The sequence below is a fragment of the Pelophylax lessonae genome, assembly GCF_965119305.1.
Source record: "Pelophylax lessonae genome assembly, chromosome: 1".
Taxonomy (NCBI): domain Eukaryota; kingdom Metazoa; phylum Chordata; class Amphibia; order Anura; family Ranidae; genus Pelophylax; species Pelophylax lessonae.
The window spans coordinates 575,289,525-575,307,304 of record NC_138768.1 but is presented as its reverse complement, the minus strand read 5'-3'; the positions used below and the strand labels follow the sequence as shown (position 1 = coordinate 575,307,304).

General features: G+C 40.9%; 1 protein-coding gene across 2 annotated transcripts in view; it reads right to left on the bottom strand.

The window, feature by feature from the left end:
* Window positions 1–17,780, bottom strand: part of PKD2 (polycystin 2, transient receptor potential cation channel) — a 92,106-nt gene that overhangs the window by 44,928 nt on the left and 29,398 nt on the right. For both annotated transcript variants that reach the window (XM_082272073.1, XM_082272072.1), the window contains exons 5-9: window positions 17,205–17,429; window positions 15,730–15,958; window positions 13,926–14,096; window positions 10,615–10,796; window positions 1,987–2,107 (exon numbers count right to left, since the gene is read on the bottom strand). In XM_082272073.1, coding sequence (XP_082128199.1) covers window positions 1,987–2,107; window positions 10,615–10,796; window positions 13,926–14,096; window positions 15,730–15,958; window positions 17,205–17,429 — 928 coding nt within the window. The remainder of the gene's footprint in view (window positions 1–1,986; window positions 2,108–10,614; window positions 10,797–13,925; window positions 14,097–15,729; window positions 15,959–17,204; window positions 17,430–17,780) is intronic.

Below are 17,780 nucleotides of genomic sequence, written 5' to 3'. Positions count from 1 at the left end.
GACTTGTAAATTTCCCCGTGTTTTGTCCCTTTACAAAAATTACAACTACAGCAAAATATCCACTGATTTGCTAGAAATCCACTGGACTCTAAGCCTCCTGCTTGGGCTTACAACCCAGGTCCTTCCTTCACTGAAATCTCATCTATGGTTGTCGCTCCTGCCTGCATGACTATAGAACAGGGTTCTTCAAACTATGGCCCTCCAGTTGTTCAGGAACTACAATTCCCTACATGCCTAGTCATGGCTGTAAATGTCAGAGTTTTACAGTGCCTCATGGGATGTGTAGTCCCGCAACAGCTGGAGGGCCGTAGTTTGCCAACCTGCATACCAAGAGCCTGTGTGTGTGTGTGTGTAGAAAGAGGTTTAGTTGTTGGGACTGAACTTCCTGACTACATGGACTTCAAAACAGTAGTCCCCCTCTTTAAAAATATGACCTAATAAAAAAAATGTATCTGCATTCAAAATGTTGACACAACTTTCAATTCATCAAAGATAAACTATTTTAAACATTCGTTTGGAAACTTATTTGTGCTAAATAATGCTTTGAGAATTATTGTAGGTATTTGGAAAAGCATATCTAGTCTTCAACTGAAAATACATATCTGAATAATTCATCCTGTGATGAAGCAGGTAATTTAAAACGAATACGAAATACCACATTCGCTCAAGTCTGTGATGTGGTTTCCTTCTATGGATAAATTTGCATAGCTGAAGCCCCTGGAATAATTATCAACAAAGTACCTAAACTGTATCCTTTTCATATGGTTAGAATATTGCTTGCTTTTCTGCTGTTTGTAAGGATGAGAAAACACTTTGCAATGATCTTTTTTCCCTCTTTTATGATTGGCTGTGGCAGAGGGCAAAGGCAGACCATAGGGGTCCAATAGACCTTTGATGTCTCCATGAAGAGACCCTGTCACCTGCCCATGCTATCACATAGGAGACTTGTTAGTCCCCTTGTGATAGAAATACAGTTTAATGAAGAAAAACAAGTGTTGAAAAATTACCGTAAATTAAAAAAAAAAAAAATGCTTAGTTTCTGCTACAAAATGTTGTAAACAAATAATTTTTCTCCTTCACTGATGAGGCTTCACTGAACAGGCACTGATAGGCTGCATTGACACCACGGATATGCAGCACTGATGGGCAGCCTTAATAGGCACTGATAGGTATCACTGGTGGGTATTAGCAGGCATCGCTGATGGGACTGCACTGATAATCAATGCACTGATTATCAGCCAGTTCCCCCTGTCAGGAGAGCTGATTACGGGCTCTCCTCTACTCACGCCGTCAGCGTAAATAAAAGAATGTCCACTGCATGGAACCGAACGGTTTGGCTCGCTTTTGTGCTTTTCCACTGCTGGTACCGCATGGTATGGTGTAGGAACGGTTCGGTACGGTACAGTACGGCGGCGCTTTTCCACTGCATGGAACAGAACGGCTCTCAAAAACAGTACCACCTCGATTGTGGTACCAAGAGGTAAAATACCCGGTACCATATCCCACAATCCTTTGCATGCAGTCACTACTAGCCACTGATTGGTCAGAGAATCCCACCCACCCCGTTGTTATCCCACCCACTTAACTTTAGTACTACTTTAGTGGAAAAGCAAACCATACCATAACGTACCGAACCGTTCCAACACCGTACCATGCAGTACCAGCAGTGGAAAAGCAAACTGGGCCAAGCAGGGCCGAGCCGTTACTTGCAGTGGAAAAGTGCCATATTTACACAGTGATCAGCTATGATTATACGTGTTTTGATAAACAGTTGCGCAAATATTGTGCGACAAAAAAAAATTGCAACTAACACCATTTTATTTTACAGGGCCTCGGTTTTCAGAAAATATATAATAGTTTGGGGTTTTAGGTAACTTTCTAGCAAAAAAAAAAGCAGATTTTACTATGTATATGCAAAAGTGACATTTTTGTTCCGGACATGAAGTGGTTGAACAACAGAACAAACCTAGAGATTATTACACATACCAAAAGTATGAAGAACATAAAAAAAACAAAAGATGAAAAATAGATGGGCCCCAATATTCGATCTGCTTCCTCAACCTTGGTAAAGTCGAAATCTCCCAGAATAAGACGGAACTGGGTAAAGCTAAAAAAGAAGAAGAAAAAAATTACTTGTAAGTTTCACTTCAAATCTATACTAATACTAACCTAGCAAATTAAAAGAGTTAAAGAGTAACTCCACTATGTTGAGAAGAAAACATTCCCCTCTGGGTGATTGATCTATGTACATTCTAGGGATTTTAACAAACTTTGTTGCAAATTCCTACCTTGTGTTACTCTTAAGGAATAGCGGTTTGTCTATGTGCTGAGCGAGTCCATATGGGAGTGGTTTACGACATATCAATCAGCTGCTGGACCTGCAGGGCTCTAATAAGGAAAGTGGCAGGGTCTTCATCCCTTTGGACAGGATTTCCCTTTGAGAATTTCTCACCAAAAATTACATTTTATGTTCCCAATGTTTAACAACAATGTTCTTAACCTGTCTATGTGGTAAAAAAGGACCACTTAAAATTATCATCAGGAATCCGCTTAAGCCCCTTTCACACGGCTTTCTGATCAGGTCCGCCTGCCAGTTTTTCAGGCGGACCTGATCGGATGCTCCATGTACCTCTATGGAGCAGCGAATGTCAGCAGTGACATCTCCGCTGACACCTGGTGCTCTCCAATCTGATGTGGTCTGTGAAATCCAGATGGATAGAAACCCTATTTTCCATCCATCATAGAGGAGAGCGGGGATCTGACAGCTCCATCTCTGCAAAATAAGCGGAGACAGAGCTGTCATCCGTCTGCTCAGGGGGTATCGGCGGATCGATCCCCGCTGAGCAAAACGGAGTCTGCCGGGTGGAAAGCCTATGCGAAAGGACCCTTAGGTTGTTCATCCAAAATGGACACTCTATTGATATTAAGGATGTTACATATTTCAGAATCCAACTCATGTGAGTCATATCCCTTCTCCAAGAATCTATGTTTGAGCACAGAAGCTTGTTGTTAAAAATCAAAAGAATTATTAACCAGCAGTTACTGGCCAAAACGTATTTTAAACCTACTGATCATAATGGTTTTATCGCGACTGACAGCTGTCATCACAGAAATTGGTTGAAATCAGTGCTCGGCAGCCAATTTTTTCAACTGGTCGTAACTGTTCAACCACTTTAGATTTTAAACAAGCTTCTGTGTTCAAACATAGATTCTTTCAGAAGGGATATGACTCACAAGAGTTGGATTCTTAAATATGTAACATCATTAATATTAATAGAGGGTCCCTCTTAGATGAACAACCTAAGCGGACTCATGATGATAATTTTAAGTGGTCCTTTTTTACCACCTATTCCTTACAACATAGACAGGTTAAGAACATTGTAATAAAACATTGGATGTTTAAGAAATTATTGGATTCTGGGACCACTATTACCTGTACGAGCTAAAGTAATTTATAGGTGAGCCACTATTCTACAAAGTAAAATTGCCCACAATATAATTATTTTTTGCCCCATGTGCTACTCAGAACGCTGTGTACTTGCTGACTTGTCCATGTGGCAAACAATATGTGGGCAGAACCATCAGATCCTTTTCTGTGAGTGTCAACAAACATATTAACAACATCAAGAAGGGCTTAACTAATCATAGTGTACCCAAACATTATCTGCGTTATCATAATAAAGATCCTACCCAATATTTAATTATAGACAAATATGTTCCCCCATGGAGGGGAGCAGCTATCAGACGGGGGGTCCTACAACTTGAAACCTATTGGATTTATGAGTTGAGGTCTTTCTCTCCTTATGGGATGAATATCGAGTGGGACATCAATCATTTATCAATAAGGCTTGATATATAATGCTGAGTACATCTGCTAGACGAGTTTGTATTATGTGTTTTTTATCTCCTTTTTATATTTTTATTTTTACCATATATTTTTTTATTTTACTTTGGTATTAATATAAATTACATTTTTTGCATTTTGGCTTTTTTATTTACATTATTATTCATAATTCCTATAAAGAAGGTTCAGATTTCCCTTTTTATATATTCTTCATGACATTTTGTATTGCTACAGAAGTTTATGATTTTTCTACTTTTTATGTGGATTGTATGGAGTTGAATGTCCCCGTCTATGGCTAGGCCTGTTTCTGGCTAGGTTGTCACCAATGATCAAAATGAGGCTTGGTATTTCATGTGAATTAAGGATGAGGCTTGGAGCTCACTACACTGCCATGTTTGGTTCCAGGAAGTATTGATTCAGGATGTGCCTTCAAGGGACAGCAATTAGGGTAATTACTTAAAATATATATATATATATATATATATATAGCTATATATATATATATATATATATATATATATATATATATATATATAAGCAATGGACAACATTTCTTCAGACCTCAGATGATGTCTTTGAAGACAAAACGCTTTGGGTTTCTTACCATTCAGGCCATTGCACTATGATCTTGTACACTGGATGATGTTACAAGCACTTGTGTATTGGGAACGATGCACGTTTTCTACTTTTTTAAATACATTTTGAACATACAGTTTTACACTATGTGGAGCCTTTCTTTATCTTTATGGTCCAACGCACTGTTTTGACACCAATCTATGTGGAGCGGATTCATCGTATTGTTACGTGTGGAACCGTTTGGAGTCTTCTAGTACCACTCCTGGACCACCATCAAGCTGTGTTCAGTTTATTCTTCTCACCTCACATCTAGACCTCTAAGTCATAGGAGGTCTAGCAGCGCTTAAATGGTGAACATACATGATGAGATATCCAAGCAATCAAGGTCTGGTAACTGACTCCTATTCCTGTGGCTGCATCACCTTTTGTCATACCAAAAGTAGCTATGGCAGCCAAATGCTAAGCACCTAAACAAAAACCTTTTTAGGTATCCTAGGTAATAGAAGTGTGTTGGTTCTGGGTGTCCGCTACCCTCTGATGAAGTCCTTCCTTTGGGATGTAATGCGTAAGGGGGCAGCCACACCCCTGTGACATTATATTTTAACCAAGCCTTTGCACAGCTCCCTAAGAACATACAGTCACACAAACCTGAAGCTTTGAGCAACTAGGGGAGACATATTCCCACCGTTGTTTACATATTTGAGATGCTTTTATTCTACTTGTCTTTGGGATTGGTGAAGCTGAGTATGGGGTTTTCTGCACAGAGAGTGTGGTTTGTGAATAGGAGTGTCCACTGGGCTGATCTACAATAAAATTGGTTACAGCCCCAATTGAATTGATTGGACTTTGTATTTCACCATTTTACATACAATAATAATCCATCGACTATTTATTATATATTTAATATTGTATGTTTTAATCACTTGTTTTCATTTTTTTACACGCAAATTTTTTCATGGTGAAATATGTTGCTATAAAACTTTGGCTGGATTCCACATTATGAGAATATATCACTAGATATATTTAAGTGCGGCACAATTTTAATTTAGTTTATTAGTGTGTTTATTCTGTGGATGAATAACAGCCTATTTTCCAATATATTATATCTAATTTTATTTTATTTTTTTTGCATGGTGACAGTTCTATTTTATTTTCCTGCATTACCTCAATCAGAAAAAAAACCTCATTATTGCCACTAGATGGCACTGATGATCCCTGGAATTAAAGCTGATGTCCAGGTTTCATTTTACTTTAAATAGTTTGTTTGGGCCAAGCTTGGGAATGGCTGATCTAAGGCCAGAGAGCCCAGGGCCTCTTGGAAGTTGGTGATATTAAAATCAAGGATTTTTTGCCAAATGAGCTGCTAATAGCATAAATGACATGCTCTTGCTGTTGTTTTTATAACGTTTCTCCTCTGAGCTTCCTCATCGTGCTGCCCTAACCCAGATACATTGGTGTCCCCTGTACCTGCTGGGACCTATGGAGTCCCAAAAAGGGTCTATACTATTGTGTGCACCCTTTTAGAACTACAACCTAATATGTATCTGTTCTCAGCACCACACATGCAGGCAGAGCAAGAGGGACACCACAGTGCTGATTGACAATGGCTCCTAAATCACCACGGCTTTGACTCTGTGACCCTCTCAGGAACACGGCTGCACGTAAGGTCGTAGTTCTAAACAGGAGCATGCATGTAGTAGAGACTGCCGGGGAGACTCTATATGTATTGGCAGGCACAAGGGGTACCCATATACCTGGTGGAGTCAGGCAGTGTAGTTCAGCAAATAGCAGCTCATTAGCAATAAAAAAAAAGAAAAAAAGAAGACTTTAAATATCACTTTAAAGTAGAACTAAAAGGAAAAACTTTCTTTTCATTCTCAATATACTGTAGTAGGGGAGAGTTATAACCCCTGTCAGGTTTTTTTGCCATCTATGTCCTATTGGGAAGATTTCCCTACACTTCCTGACCCATAGCCTCAACAGGAAGTGGGAGGAAATCCCTGGAAGTCTACAGAACAAAGATTTTGCCTCTGTCTGTTCTGGTGACCAATCAAAATTCGGGATTTTCCTTCACTTTTACGTTCAGTTATAATGGTCACCAGGACAAATACAAAGGGTGAATCTTTTTAGCATAGTCAGCAGTAAAAACCTGACAGGGGTTCTAATTCCTTTCCACTATATCTAAAACAAAAAAAAAAGAAGTTTGCCTTCAGTTATACTTTAAAGTAAACAGAAAAAAAACATTGAACAAGACCACTCCTTAACCACTTTGCCGCTGCTCACTAGAGCTCTACTGCGGTAAAGTGGCTTGATAACGTCTGGCGACGTAGACCTACGTCGCCAGACATTCCCCTCTCTCGGTGGCACGCTCTCACTGTATTCAGTCACAGCGGGAGTAGGACCAGGGGAGGAGCGGCGGCGATCGCCGCTGCTCTTCCCCGATCGTCTGGGAATCGAGTGTGGAGATCTGCCCGCTTGTGTAAACACAAGCGGGCGGATCTTCTAAGTGACAGGCAGGGTCAGATTGCAGGGTTAGCATAGCTGAACCTGCGATCTGTCCTTGTGTCACATAGTCCCCTCCCCCCATACATGTCAGTAAGCACCAGGCATACATTAACCCCTTGATTACCAATAAAAATTAACCCCTTCCTCGCCAGTGTCATTTTTACAGTAACAGTGCATATTTATAGTAGTGATTACTGCAGTAATGTCACTGGTACCCCCAAAAGTGTCAAAAATGTCAGTCAAGGGTCCGATCTGTCCGCTGCAATGTCGCAGTCCCGCAAAAAAAAAAAAAAAAAAAAAAATCGCAGATCGCCGCCATTACTCGTTAAAAAAGAAAACACCAAAAACGGACAGAAATCTTTCCCTTAGTTAGTAAACGCAATAACTTTTGCGCAAACCAATCAAAATACACTTATTGCGGTTTTTTTTTTACCAAAAATATGTAGCAGAAAACAAATTGGCCTAAAATGATAAAAAATTTTGATTTTTACATTTTTTGGGGGGGAATTTCATTTAAAAAAAAAAATGTGAAAAATAGTTATTTTTTCAAAATTGTCGCTCTTTTTTTGTTTATAGCTCAAAAAGTAAAAATTGCACAGGTGATCAAATACCGCCAAAAAAAAGCTCTATTTGTGGGGGAAAAAAATACGTAAATTTCGTTTGGGTACGGCGTTGCATGACTGCGCAATTGTCAGTTAAAGTCGCACAGTGCCGAATCGCAAAAAGTGGCCCAGACGTAAGACAGCAAAATCCTCCGGTGGTAAAGTGGTTAAAGTGGATGTAAACCTGATAAATGAAATTCGACCTAGGCACATTTATCTGTAGTGTTATCTTATATATCTCCAAAGCCCTAAGTCCCATAGCTTTCTGTTCTTATATTATCAGCATGATAACTTTTGACAAGTTCTCCATCAACGGAGATAAAATTTGTGTCGGGGTGGGTGCTATAAATAGATTAGCAGAGAGCTGGTCTATTCACATCACATTCCTCCTTCCTCTGCCTATGTGGAGTAAGAGCGTGTTCCTTTCCTCCAATCAGCTGTCACACAGTGTATACCAACACAACGTTCCCAGTGCTGAACAGGAAGAGAACATTTCAAACACATGTGCACGTTCTAAAGAATATATAAAGCTGAAGACAGCAGATATACAAGTAAAACTTGTATGTAGGGAGATTTGTTTAATCCTTGTGTATCATCTGAGGCTGTTCACTTCACTGGGTATATGTGAGGGTTTACATCCAAAAAAATAAAGACATACATTTTTTTTTAAACTTGCTTTACATTCCTGGATTTATTATAGGACCAATTGGCCCTATCCGCCCTTGTTTATTTTCCTGCAAAAATGTGTGCATTTTAAGTGGAAATCCAATTCTTTCCTTGATGGCTAACGTACATCCATATGCCCTTCAGAAAGTAAAACTATGTGCCAAATCACACCAACGAATTATCATTGTCACATTTGCAGCAATGCAGATCCATAAATTTAAATAGAGCTGATATATAATAAAAGTGCAGATACCATTTACCATATCACACTGGAAATTATTTGGTACATTTTTGAACATGGTGTAATAACTTGACTTTACTGGGAATTAAAAAAAAACTTGTAACATGGAACAACATGCAGGTTGTTATTGAAAGATGACTCAAACACTTATCAGCATCCAGTTCAGGCAATGAAAATAACCAAACTGGATGAGTTACGCTTCTTCTATCACACAACACTTCCTATTTGTTCTGTGAATGTGATCCCACACACAGACCAATATTGATAAACCTCTAACCACAATATTGCAGCATATGTGCTCAGCACAAACCCCAACCAATCACTTGTTTACTTCCATGATGCTTCTAGGAAACACATTTGGCTGCACATTTTGTTTACCCCAATTTAAAATTTTTAATGCGGAAACAAATCATAAAGTAATTTTCTTCTCTATACTAAGAATATGTTTTTAAAACATCTGCACAGTACATTACTAAGTCGAAATTTACTGCTTTATCAATGAATGCTGGAATCATCCATTTCCAAATGTTATGAGTTTGTTTCTTAGCTGGCAGCGGTTTAGGAATACGGTCTTTCAAAACCAGGGCTTTTTTTCAGCAGGAACGTGGGGGAACGCAGTTCCGGCACCTCAAGCACTGAATGTATGTATGCAATAGCAAGGGGAGTGGGGTGTGTTGGAGGGTCTCTTGATGTTGGCTGCTTGGGGAACTATTATTGTGTGAGGGCCTGTTGTTGCTGCTGGGGGATCTATTGTTGCTGGGGGGTCTCCTGTTGAGGTAGAGGTCTATTGTTGGCTGATCTATTGATACTGGTTGCTGGGAGAGCCGTTATTGCTACTGGAGGGGGGGCTAATCTTGCTTGGGTGGATATTTTGTTGCTGGGTGAGGTATTTTGTTGTGCGTGGGAGGTGGGTAGGGGATGGAACCAAGGGACAGTGCTCAAAGGTGGGTAGTGGGTGGAGACAAGGGGTTCACTCAGAAGGGGGAAGTTCCTGCACCTATTCTCCAAGAAAAAAAGCCCTGTTCAAAACTAATACTAGAGTCCTAGGAAAAGAGAACCCAGGAACAAAAAAGCAATCAACCACTCCCCAGGTGGCTTTTAACCAATCACTGTCCAGTGATTAGTTAAAAGCTACGTGGGGAGTGATAGATCACTTCTCTTTTCCTGGGTTCTTATTTCCTAGTACTCTTCCATTATTTTTTGTACAGGTATTTGGATTATATCCCCCCCACACCATATTATGGGGGGAGTTGGCATCCAATCGTCATATTTAAACCCCTGGTTAAAGGCAATTTTTTGTAGATACTGTTTTCCAAGGCTGAAACAGCAATGAGATCTAAAAGAGAATGAGGACATAGATACAACCTTGGTTAAGCAGAATAAAATTACTTCTACCCATTCGTAAGCCTAGTACACACTAGCAGTTTTTTTTTTTTCTTTCAACCCAGCAGAGCTGAACGAAAAAAAAAAAAAACCCACAGCTCAGGTCGGAGCAGCTGTACTAACTATCCAACGTTAGTACAGCAATCTCCACTGCTATTCTATTGTGTTCTGACAGAGGGATGCCCCCCCCCCCTCCCACCACAACACTCTGGTCAGTGCTCTCAGCCATTAGCTAAGTACACTAATTGGGAGCCGATCAGAAGACCTTTTTCAGTCATGTCCCTTTTGGCTTCTGTCGAACCGACTTTAGAACACACGGGCCGAATGTCGGACAGTTTCTATTGAACCGGCCAATGTCGCCCGATATTCAGCTTTAGCAGTACCGTCTGCAGGCTTTAATTCTAGGAGTTTGGAATTAGACAGGCATCAATACTAATCATGTTTACCATCTCTACAAAAACTGGTAGAAACAACACAAAGAGACAAGAGGAAAGAGAACTATAAGAGATGACCAACATGATACAATCCGACTGTACAGTTTCTTTTACATTTTTTAAAACAATGTTTTTGTGAGGGCCTACGTAAACAATCCATTCAATTTAAATTCAATTAGGCAGGCCCTTGCACTATATAGTGGTTGGTCAACCTAAAGGAGATTGTTCAATCAGACTGTAATGTGTATAATCAGCATAAGAAACTGTAGTCATTCATGAGTTGCATTGCTTCAGTTCAATTTGCTGCAAAGTATGACTGCGTATGAACATTACGATTGCCCCCCCCCCCCCTAAATTACTTACATACAGTCCTGGAAAGTACTGAAGTCATCAACCTGAGTGCCAAACACAAGATAGGCAAATTGGGCATATGCCAAAAATATGATGAAAAACATGATGGAGAAGCCCAAGATATCCTTGGCACAACGAGACATAGTTGTAGACAATTGGGTCATAGTTCTGTTGAAGTTCACAAACTTGAAGAGCTGTCAGAGTATAAGAATCCGTTATAGACATGCTGGTACATTCTAAAAACACACATCATTAGACAATAGTGTCTGAAACAAAGGTATAGAGGCAGTGGTAACCCAACTGTGCTTTATCTCATTCCATTATGCTGAAGACACATAGCCTGGCACATTTGTGGTTTTCCTCCTAAAAAGGCTTAGAGTTACTTGCTAGGGAGAACGTATGTACTAAACATCGCTACCGGATGAAATAGCCCGCAGGTAAGCAAGACATTTCATGCACTAGGAAATGTCAGACACCTGCAGCAACTGGAGATCAACATCATGGCAGAATTTTTATTACAAAAATGTAATATTCTTCTTTTACAAGCAGTCCTTAATTGAATCTGCTCCCTGTGCTGACAGGGTCGTTTTAAGTTGGACTCCAGGTATTACATGCATGCATAGCCATTTTTCCCACAATGGGTAATCAGTATGGTTCATTCACAACATACCCTCAAAGCTTGATGACTACACATGGAATAGCAGAAGATCATCACACTGGGGTTTATTTCCTAAAGCTGGAGAGTGCAAAATTAGGCTCACTTCTGCAAAGAAACCAAAAGGCTTCCAGGTTTTAATGCCAAAGCCTAATCGAACAAGCTAAAGTTAGGCCCCTTTCACACATACGGTCCGTTCAGTTCAGTCACGTCAAAATGTATCAGTGTTTCATCAGTTTTTTTTACATCCACTACCAATGAAAAAACAGATGAAAAAACTGACCATTTGTCTGTTTACATCCGTTTTTCGTATGATCCGTTTTTTTTGACGGATGAAAAATAGGGCATTCATCTGTTCCAAAAAACAGACATTGACGGAATCGGATGAAAACGGATGTTAACCACTTAAGCCCCGGAGGATTTGGCTGCTAAACGACCAGGGGGTATTTTGCAATTCGGCACTGCGTGACTTTAACTGACAATTGCGCGGTCGTGCGACGCTGTACCTAAACGAATTTGGTGTCCTTTTTTTCCCCACAAACAGAGCTTTCTTTTGGCGGTATTTGATCACCTGTGCGATTTTTTGATCATGCGCTATAAACAAAAAAAGAGCGTCAATTTTGCAAAAATAGCAATATTTTTCACATTTTTTTATATGAAATTCCCCAAAAAAAAATTTAAAAATCTAAATTTTTTAACATTTTCGGCCAATTTGTTTTATGCTACCTATGTTTGGAAAAAAAAAAGATCGCAAAAAGCGTATTTTGATTGGTTTGCGCAAAAGTTATCGCGTTTACTAACAAAAGGGAAAGATTTTTGTCATTTTTGTTGTTTTTTTTTTAACGCGTAATGGCGGCGATCTGCGATTTTTTTTGCGGTACTGCGACATTGCGGCGGACAGATCGGACCCTTGACTGACATTTTTGACACTTTTGGGGTTACCAGTGACATTTCTACAGTAATCAGTGCTATATATATGCACTGTTACTGTAAAAATACACTGGTAGTGAAGGGGTTAACTTTGAGAGGGAGGGGCTGTGTGTGTCCCTAGGGGCGTGCTTTCTACTGTGATTGGCTGTGGCTTCAGCTGTATGAACGGTGATCAACGGTTCTACGTAATAGAACCGTATGATCGTCTCTCATACACAGGGGAGAATGACAGGCAGCTTGTTTACACAAGCCGCCTGACTTTCTCCCTCTCCCCCGCCGATCGCAGAGTGGCTGGTGGACATCGGGTCCGCCGGTCACAAGCGCGGGGGGTCCGTGACCACGCGGGAGCGGGAGCGCGCCTCCGGGGGCGCGCGCTCGCTCCCTAGACCCTCACAAGCAGGCGACGTAGACCTACGTCAGTTTGCCTGTGAGGGGCTGACCGCCGACGTAGATAGTCGTGCGGCGGTCTGCAAGTGGTTAAGGGATGATCATCCATTGTCATCCAATTTTACATAGAGATGCATTGATGTCCGTTTTTCATCCTTCAACGGAATGATGAAAAACGGACAAACGGACCTATGTGTGAAAGGGGCCTTAGAAATTGATTGGTTTCTATGGAGAAGTGAGCCTGATTTTGCACTCTCCAGCTTTAGTAGATAAACCCCACTTTTCATGACAGCCAGCTCACAGTATTTGAGTGACAGCATTGTACAATGCATTGCACAAAGCTAAAGACACAGCTGCATTTAAAAATACATTTACATTTTTTTTCAATAGATCATTTATATGTCCTTTTTTCCCCTACAAAAAGAGCTTTCTTTTGATGGTATTTGATCACCTCTGTGGTTTTTATGTTTTGCGCTATAAAACAAAAAAAAAAAAAAGAAAAAAAAAAAAAAAGGCAATTTTGAAAAAAAAAAATAAATAAAACCTATATTTTTTTACTTTCTGCTATAAAACATATCCAACAAAACAACAAAGAACGAATTTCTTCATCAATTTTGGCCAATATGTATTCTGCTACATATTCTTGGTAAAAAAACAAAAAACAAAAAGCGTATATTGATCGATATGTGCAAAAGTTATAGCTTCTACAAACTATAGCATATTTTTATTTAATTTTGTACTAGTAATGGTGGCGATCAGTGACTTATAGCGGGAGTGCGATATTGCGGCCGACAGTCGGGACACTAACTGACACTTTTGTCACTCTTTGGGGACCAGTTTCACCAATCCAGTAATCAGTGCTAAAAATATGCACAGTCCCTGTACTAATGACACTGGCTGGGAAGGTGTTAATATTGGGACAATCAAAGGGTTAACTGTGTGTCTAGCCAGTGCTTGTGTACTGTGTGGGAGGTGATTTGACTAGGGGAAAGCATTGATTCATTTTCCTTGCAGGAACACAGGATCAATGCCTTCCCTACTGACAGAAATGGTGATCTGCCTTGATCTGCATTCTGCCTGTGTAACGAATGATCGGCGGGTGCTGGCAGACTTCGAGTATGCGGTACTCACAGATCAGCTACCGCTGTGTCTAACCACAGTGGGAGTGGGTTGCCTGCGGCACGTGTGCCTGCTCCATATCCGTTCAGTGTCACTAGGTACCTGATCCGGTGCATAGCAGCCACCCTGCTGCAGTATATGTTCGGTGGGCGGTCCGCAAGTGGTTAAAGAGAGGTTTTATTTTTTCATTTAATGAACTTTGACCACAAGTAAAGAATATATTTAAATTTACCTTAATCCAAGCAAAGAAAACAGTCACAGCAACAATACTGTTGAACTGATTTTGCCAGTAAGCCAGGGATTCAAAGTTCGGAAATGAATTCATGTCTGCCAGGAGTTTATTGAGTGGTCCTTCCACAGATGTCATTCTGAATAAGCTGATTGCCACTGCCACCAAGGAGAACTGCAGGCAAGACAGAAATGATAAGAAGAAGTCATGCTTAGACCTTAGAGAGTCACATACATGGACAGACAGAAATGTAAGGTAGTGATCTTGCTTCTGTTAAATATACAGTATAATGGCCTCATGTATTAAAGCAGCCTTTCTCAACCTTGTTAACGCTGATAAATTCCTGAAACAACTTTCTGGTCCCAGGGAACTGATGCTAAAAGTTACTACAACTCATTATACATTAGAGTGATGATCAGTGAGAAGAATGCTCCTAACATGTGTGGTCATTGGGAAGAAATACCCCCTTACAGATAAAAAGATCACTGGTGTCATTAGGAATTATATGACAGGCAGAAATAGCTCATTGCTCAAGGAACCCCTAGCAACATGTGGAGGAACTCTAGGGTTCTCTGGAACCCTGCTTGAGAAACCCTGTATTAAAAAAGTTTTAGATCTGGTAACCTGGTCTTTAAATACAGTGCATTTGTGTATGTCTGTTCCATAGCAACCAGGTATTACTACAGTTAAACCGGTACTTTACCCATAACAACTTTTCTTGCTGGAGGCTTCCAGTTTGCTGAAGCCCAGAGCCCGAAACAGCAGTAAATCATAAAGTGGAACTAAACCCATCAATTTAACGATTTCAAAAAACAGTTACATTCCTGGAATGCCGGGATTGCCAACTGTCACATTTGCTTCTGTCCTCAACCAAAATGTCAAACCATAAATTGGCTGGTGTCATACCTGATCATATGTGCAGCACCATGACAGTTGCAGATTAAACAGAACCAGCAGCCTTGGCTGTAAAGGATAGATGGGTTCAATTCCGCTTTAAGGCTGTCAGCGGACCGGCCTCTACAACTCAGCAGTGCCTAAAAATGCAGAGCAACTGAGCATGTGCAGAGCAGGGTGAGACAGTGTATTACTGGATTTTAAACAGTATAGCCACTGATTTTTAATGTTTTACATAGCTATACCTACAAAATGGGCCAGCCTGAAGTGATCTAGCAGGACTTCATTTTCTGACTAAAGTTCCACTTTAAAGCGGAGTTCCACCCAAAAGTGGAACTTCCGCTTTAGGTAGTCCTAACCCCGCATGTCACGCATGTCATTTTTTTTTTGGGGGGGGGGGGGAGCGGGTACCTAGTTTTGACAGGTACCTGCTCCCACTTCCGCTCGGAGCGCCGCGGTGCCCTGAGCGGAAGTTTTCCTCTCCCTCCCTGCAATCCTCTGGGACAGGTCAGAGGTCCCAGAAGATTGCCGGCCAATCAAAACGCGCAGTGCAACTTGCGTATGCGCAGTACGTACCCGGCTGTGAAGCCGCAAGCTGTCACACCCGGGTGCCCACACTAGTGATGCCGGCGCCGCCGAGACCAGAGGGAGAGGATCGAGGCTTCAGGCGGCCGCATCACTGGACCGTGGGACAGGGGAGTGTGTGTTTATTAAAAGTCAGCAGCTACACTTTTTGTAGCTGCTGACTTTTAATAAACACAGAAAAGGCTGGAACACAGCTTTAAGTTCTAGGACAAAAGTCATAAAATATCAGGTGACAATCAATGCATTAATAGCTACATTACATCTCTGCAACCAATGTATTTACTGATGTGTAAAGAAAAGCCTCTAGCCTGTCAGCTGTTGTACCTACCACAATGATCACAATATCAAGACAGTTCCAAAGGCTTCGGAAGTAGTGCAAGCGGTGAATGCGGATCTCTAGGAACTCCTCCACCATATAATAAAATATAAAGAGACAGAAAGCGATCTCGCAGGCAGCCAGGAAATAGTCAAATGTGGAAATGTAATGGATTAACTTCACGGTCTGAAAATGCCAAGATGTGACCAGGCCACCGGTAGCTGGGAATTCCACCAATAACCTACATGACAGAAAAGGGTATTGGGGTCATTTTAGAAAATAAAGAATAGAAAATCATAGAAACAGTTCTTCAATCAAAATGCCATTTACTTTTCAAGTATTTAACCAAAACCTGATACTTTGGGGGAAAAAAGCACAGCTAAATATACACAGATACATTTCTAGATCATCTGTTATTCAGAAAGAGAAATACACTGGGCGTTTAGACTATGGACAGGAAGAGGGAAAAAACACAAAAAGGTATCCCTTGCCAAACCATTAAAATCTATATGCAACTTTACAAATCATTTGAGTTGTGTGATATCAGATATAAAAATAATCCCAGAAGATTGTTAAGGGTTTAATATTACAGCCAGAGACTAGTGTATTTTTTAGTGGTGCCCATCTGTACAGTATTGTGACTGTACACTACATGTCTTCCGGCCACTGGACTTATAGAATTCTTTTCCTGCTGATTGTAAGGACAGAGGCAAAAAGACAACCCAGAGTCCCCAAATTTTCCATAAGAGGGCCACATCATAAATTTTAGAAATACTCGGGGTCTGAAAAAACATAATTTTATAAGCGAATGAATAAACATGTTCCAAGAAATAACTGCACATCAGAAGTCCCGTCCCCCCATCACACCAGAAGCCCTGTTTTATGCAAAAGACCCCCCCCCCCCGCCTTTTTTATTAGAGCCCCCCTTTTCACATCAGAGTCCCTCTTTCACATTAGAGTCCCCGTTTCCCATCAGAGCCCTGCCCTACCTTACAGCCTGCACCACAGCAGCAGCATGGCACAGGGTGGGAGGCCGAGCAGGTTTTTTACAGAGGACAGGAGGTGGAGCAGGTCTCCTTCTGAATGCTGGGGTTGTCCTGAATGTTGCCAACCTGGATCGGCAGTAACAATGACTGTTTTGGCGCTGGTGGCCAGCCTGGCTGCACCATGGAAAGAAATGACACAAATAAGTGCTGCGGAGTGGGTAAACTCTTGTAGCGGGTTGTGTTTTGGAGACCCCTGATGTAGAGAATGGTTTTTCATAAAGGGCAGCAGTGAGCTGCTGTGGATTGGATTTCATGCACAGAGTTCATTTTCAGCTTGGCACTTTTACAACATTTAGTATAATACTGTAAATAAAAGCCAGGAACAAGTTTATAGGAGTTTCTTTTCCATCAAGGCTCACATTCACTGTCAGATAAAATCCAAAAGTTCAGATCTTATATTTTGCCCAACACCCCATTTAACATTTGCATTAGGAAACATACCTCACAATGCAGAATAGGTTAATATTTGCATTGTAAACAGAGAAATCAATAAACACTGCTCGGGTGCCTCTGTCCAGCCACATGTTTTTCTTTAAAGTTGCAATTTGCACAGCTGCCTCTTCTCTCTCCCTGGACAGGTCCAAGTAATAACCAGCCCCACTATATATGGCAATGAGGCCCCACTGGCTGCTGCCATTCAAGTCCTTTTCTTTGGTGTATGTCCAGCTAAAAGGAATCAGAAATACAGAAAACAGTTGTAATATCATCTGTAATATCTTCAAAACAACATTCTCATGGTACAGAATATTGCTAGGATTCTAGATGACCTATTATGTGCAAGGATCCTGGAAAAATGAACATGCCATAGCTGCACATTCTATGTAGCAGTACAATATACTTGAAACACCACTGCTCCACTTTACACGGTCCCTTGACAATAATTATGAAGAAAAAAAATAGTTGAAACATTGGATGCTCTTTATGAATTCTAAGGGCTCTTTCACACAGGGAGTCCGTCCGCTGAGCAGGAGGATGACAGATGTTCTCCGCGCTGTGTGCGGAGACACAGCTGTCAGG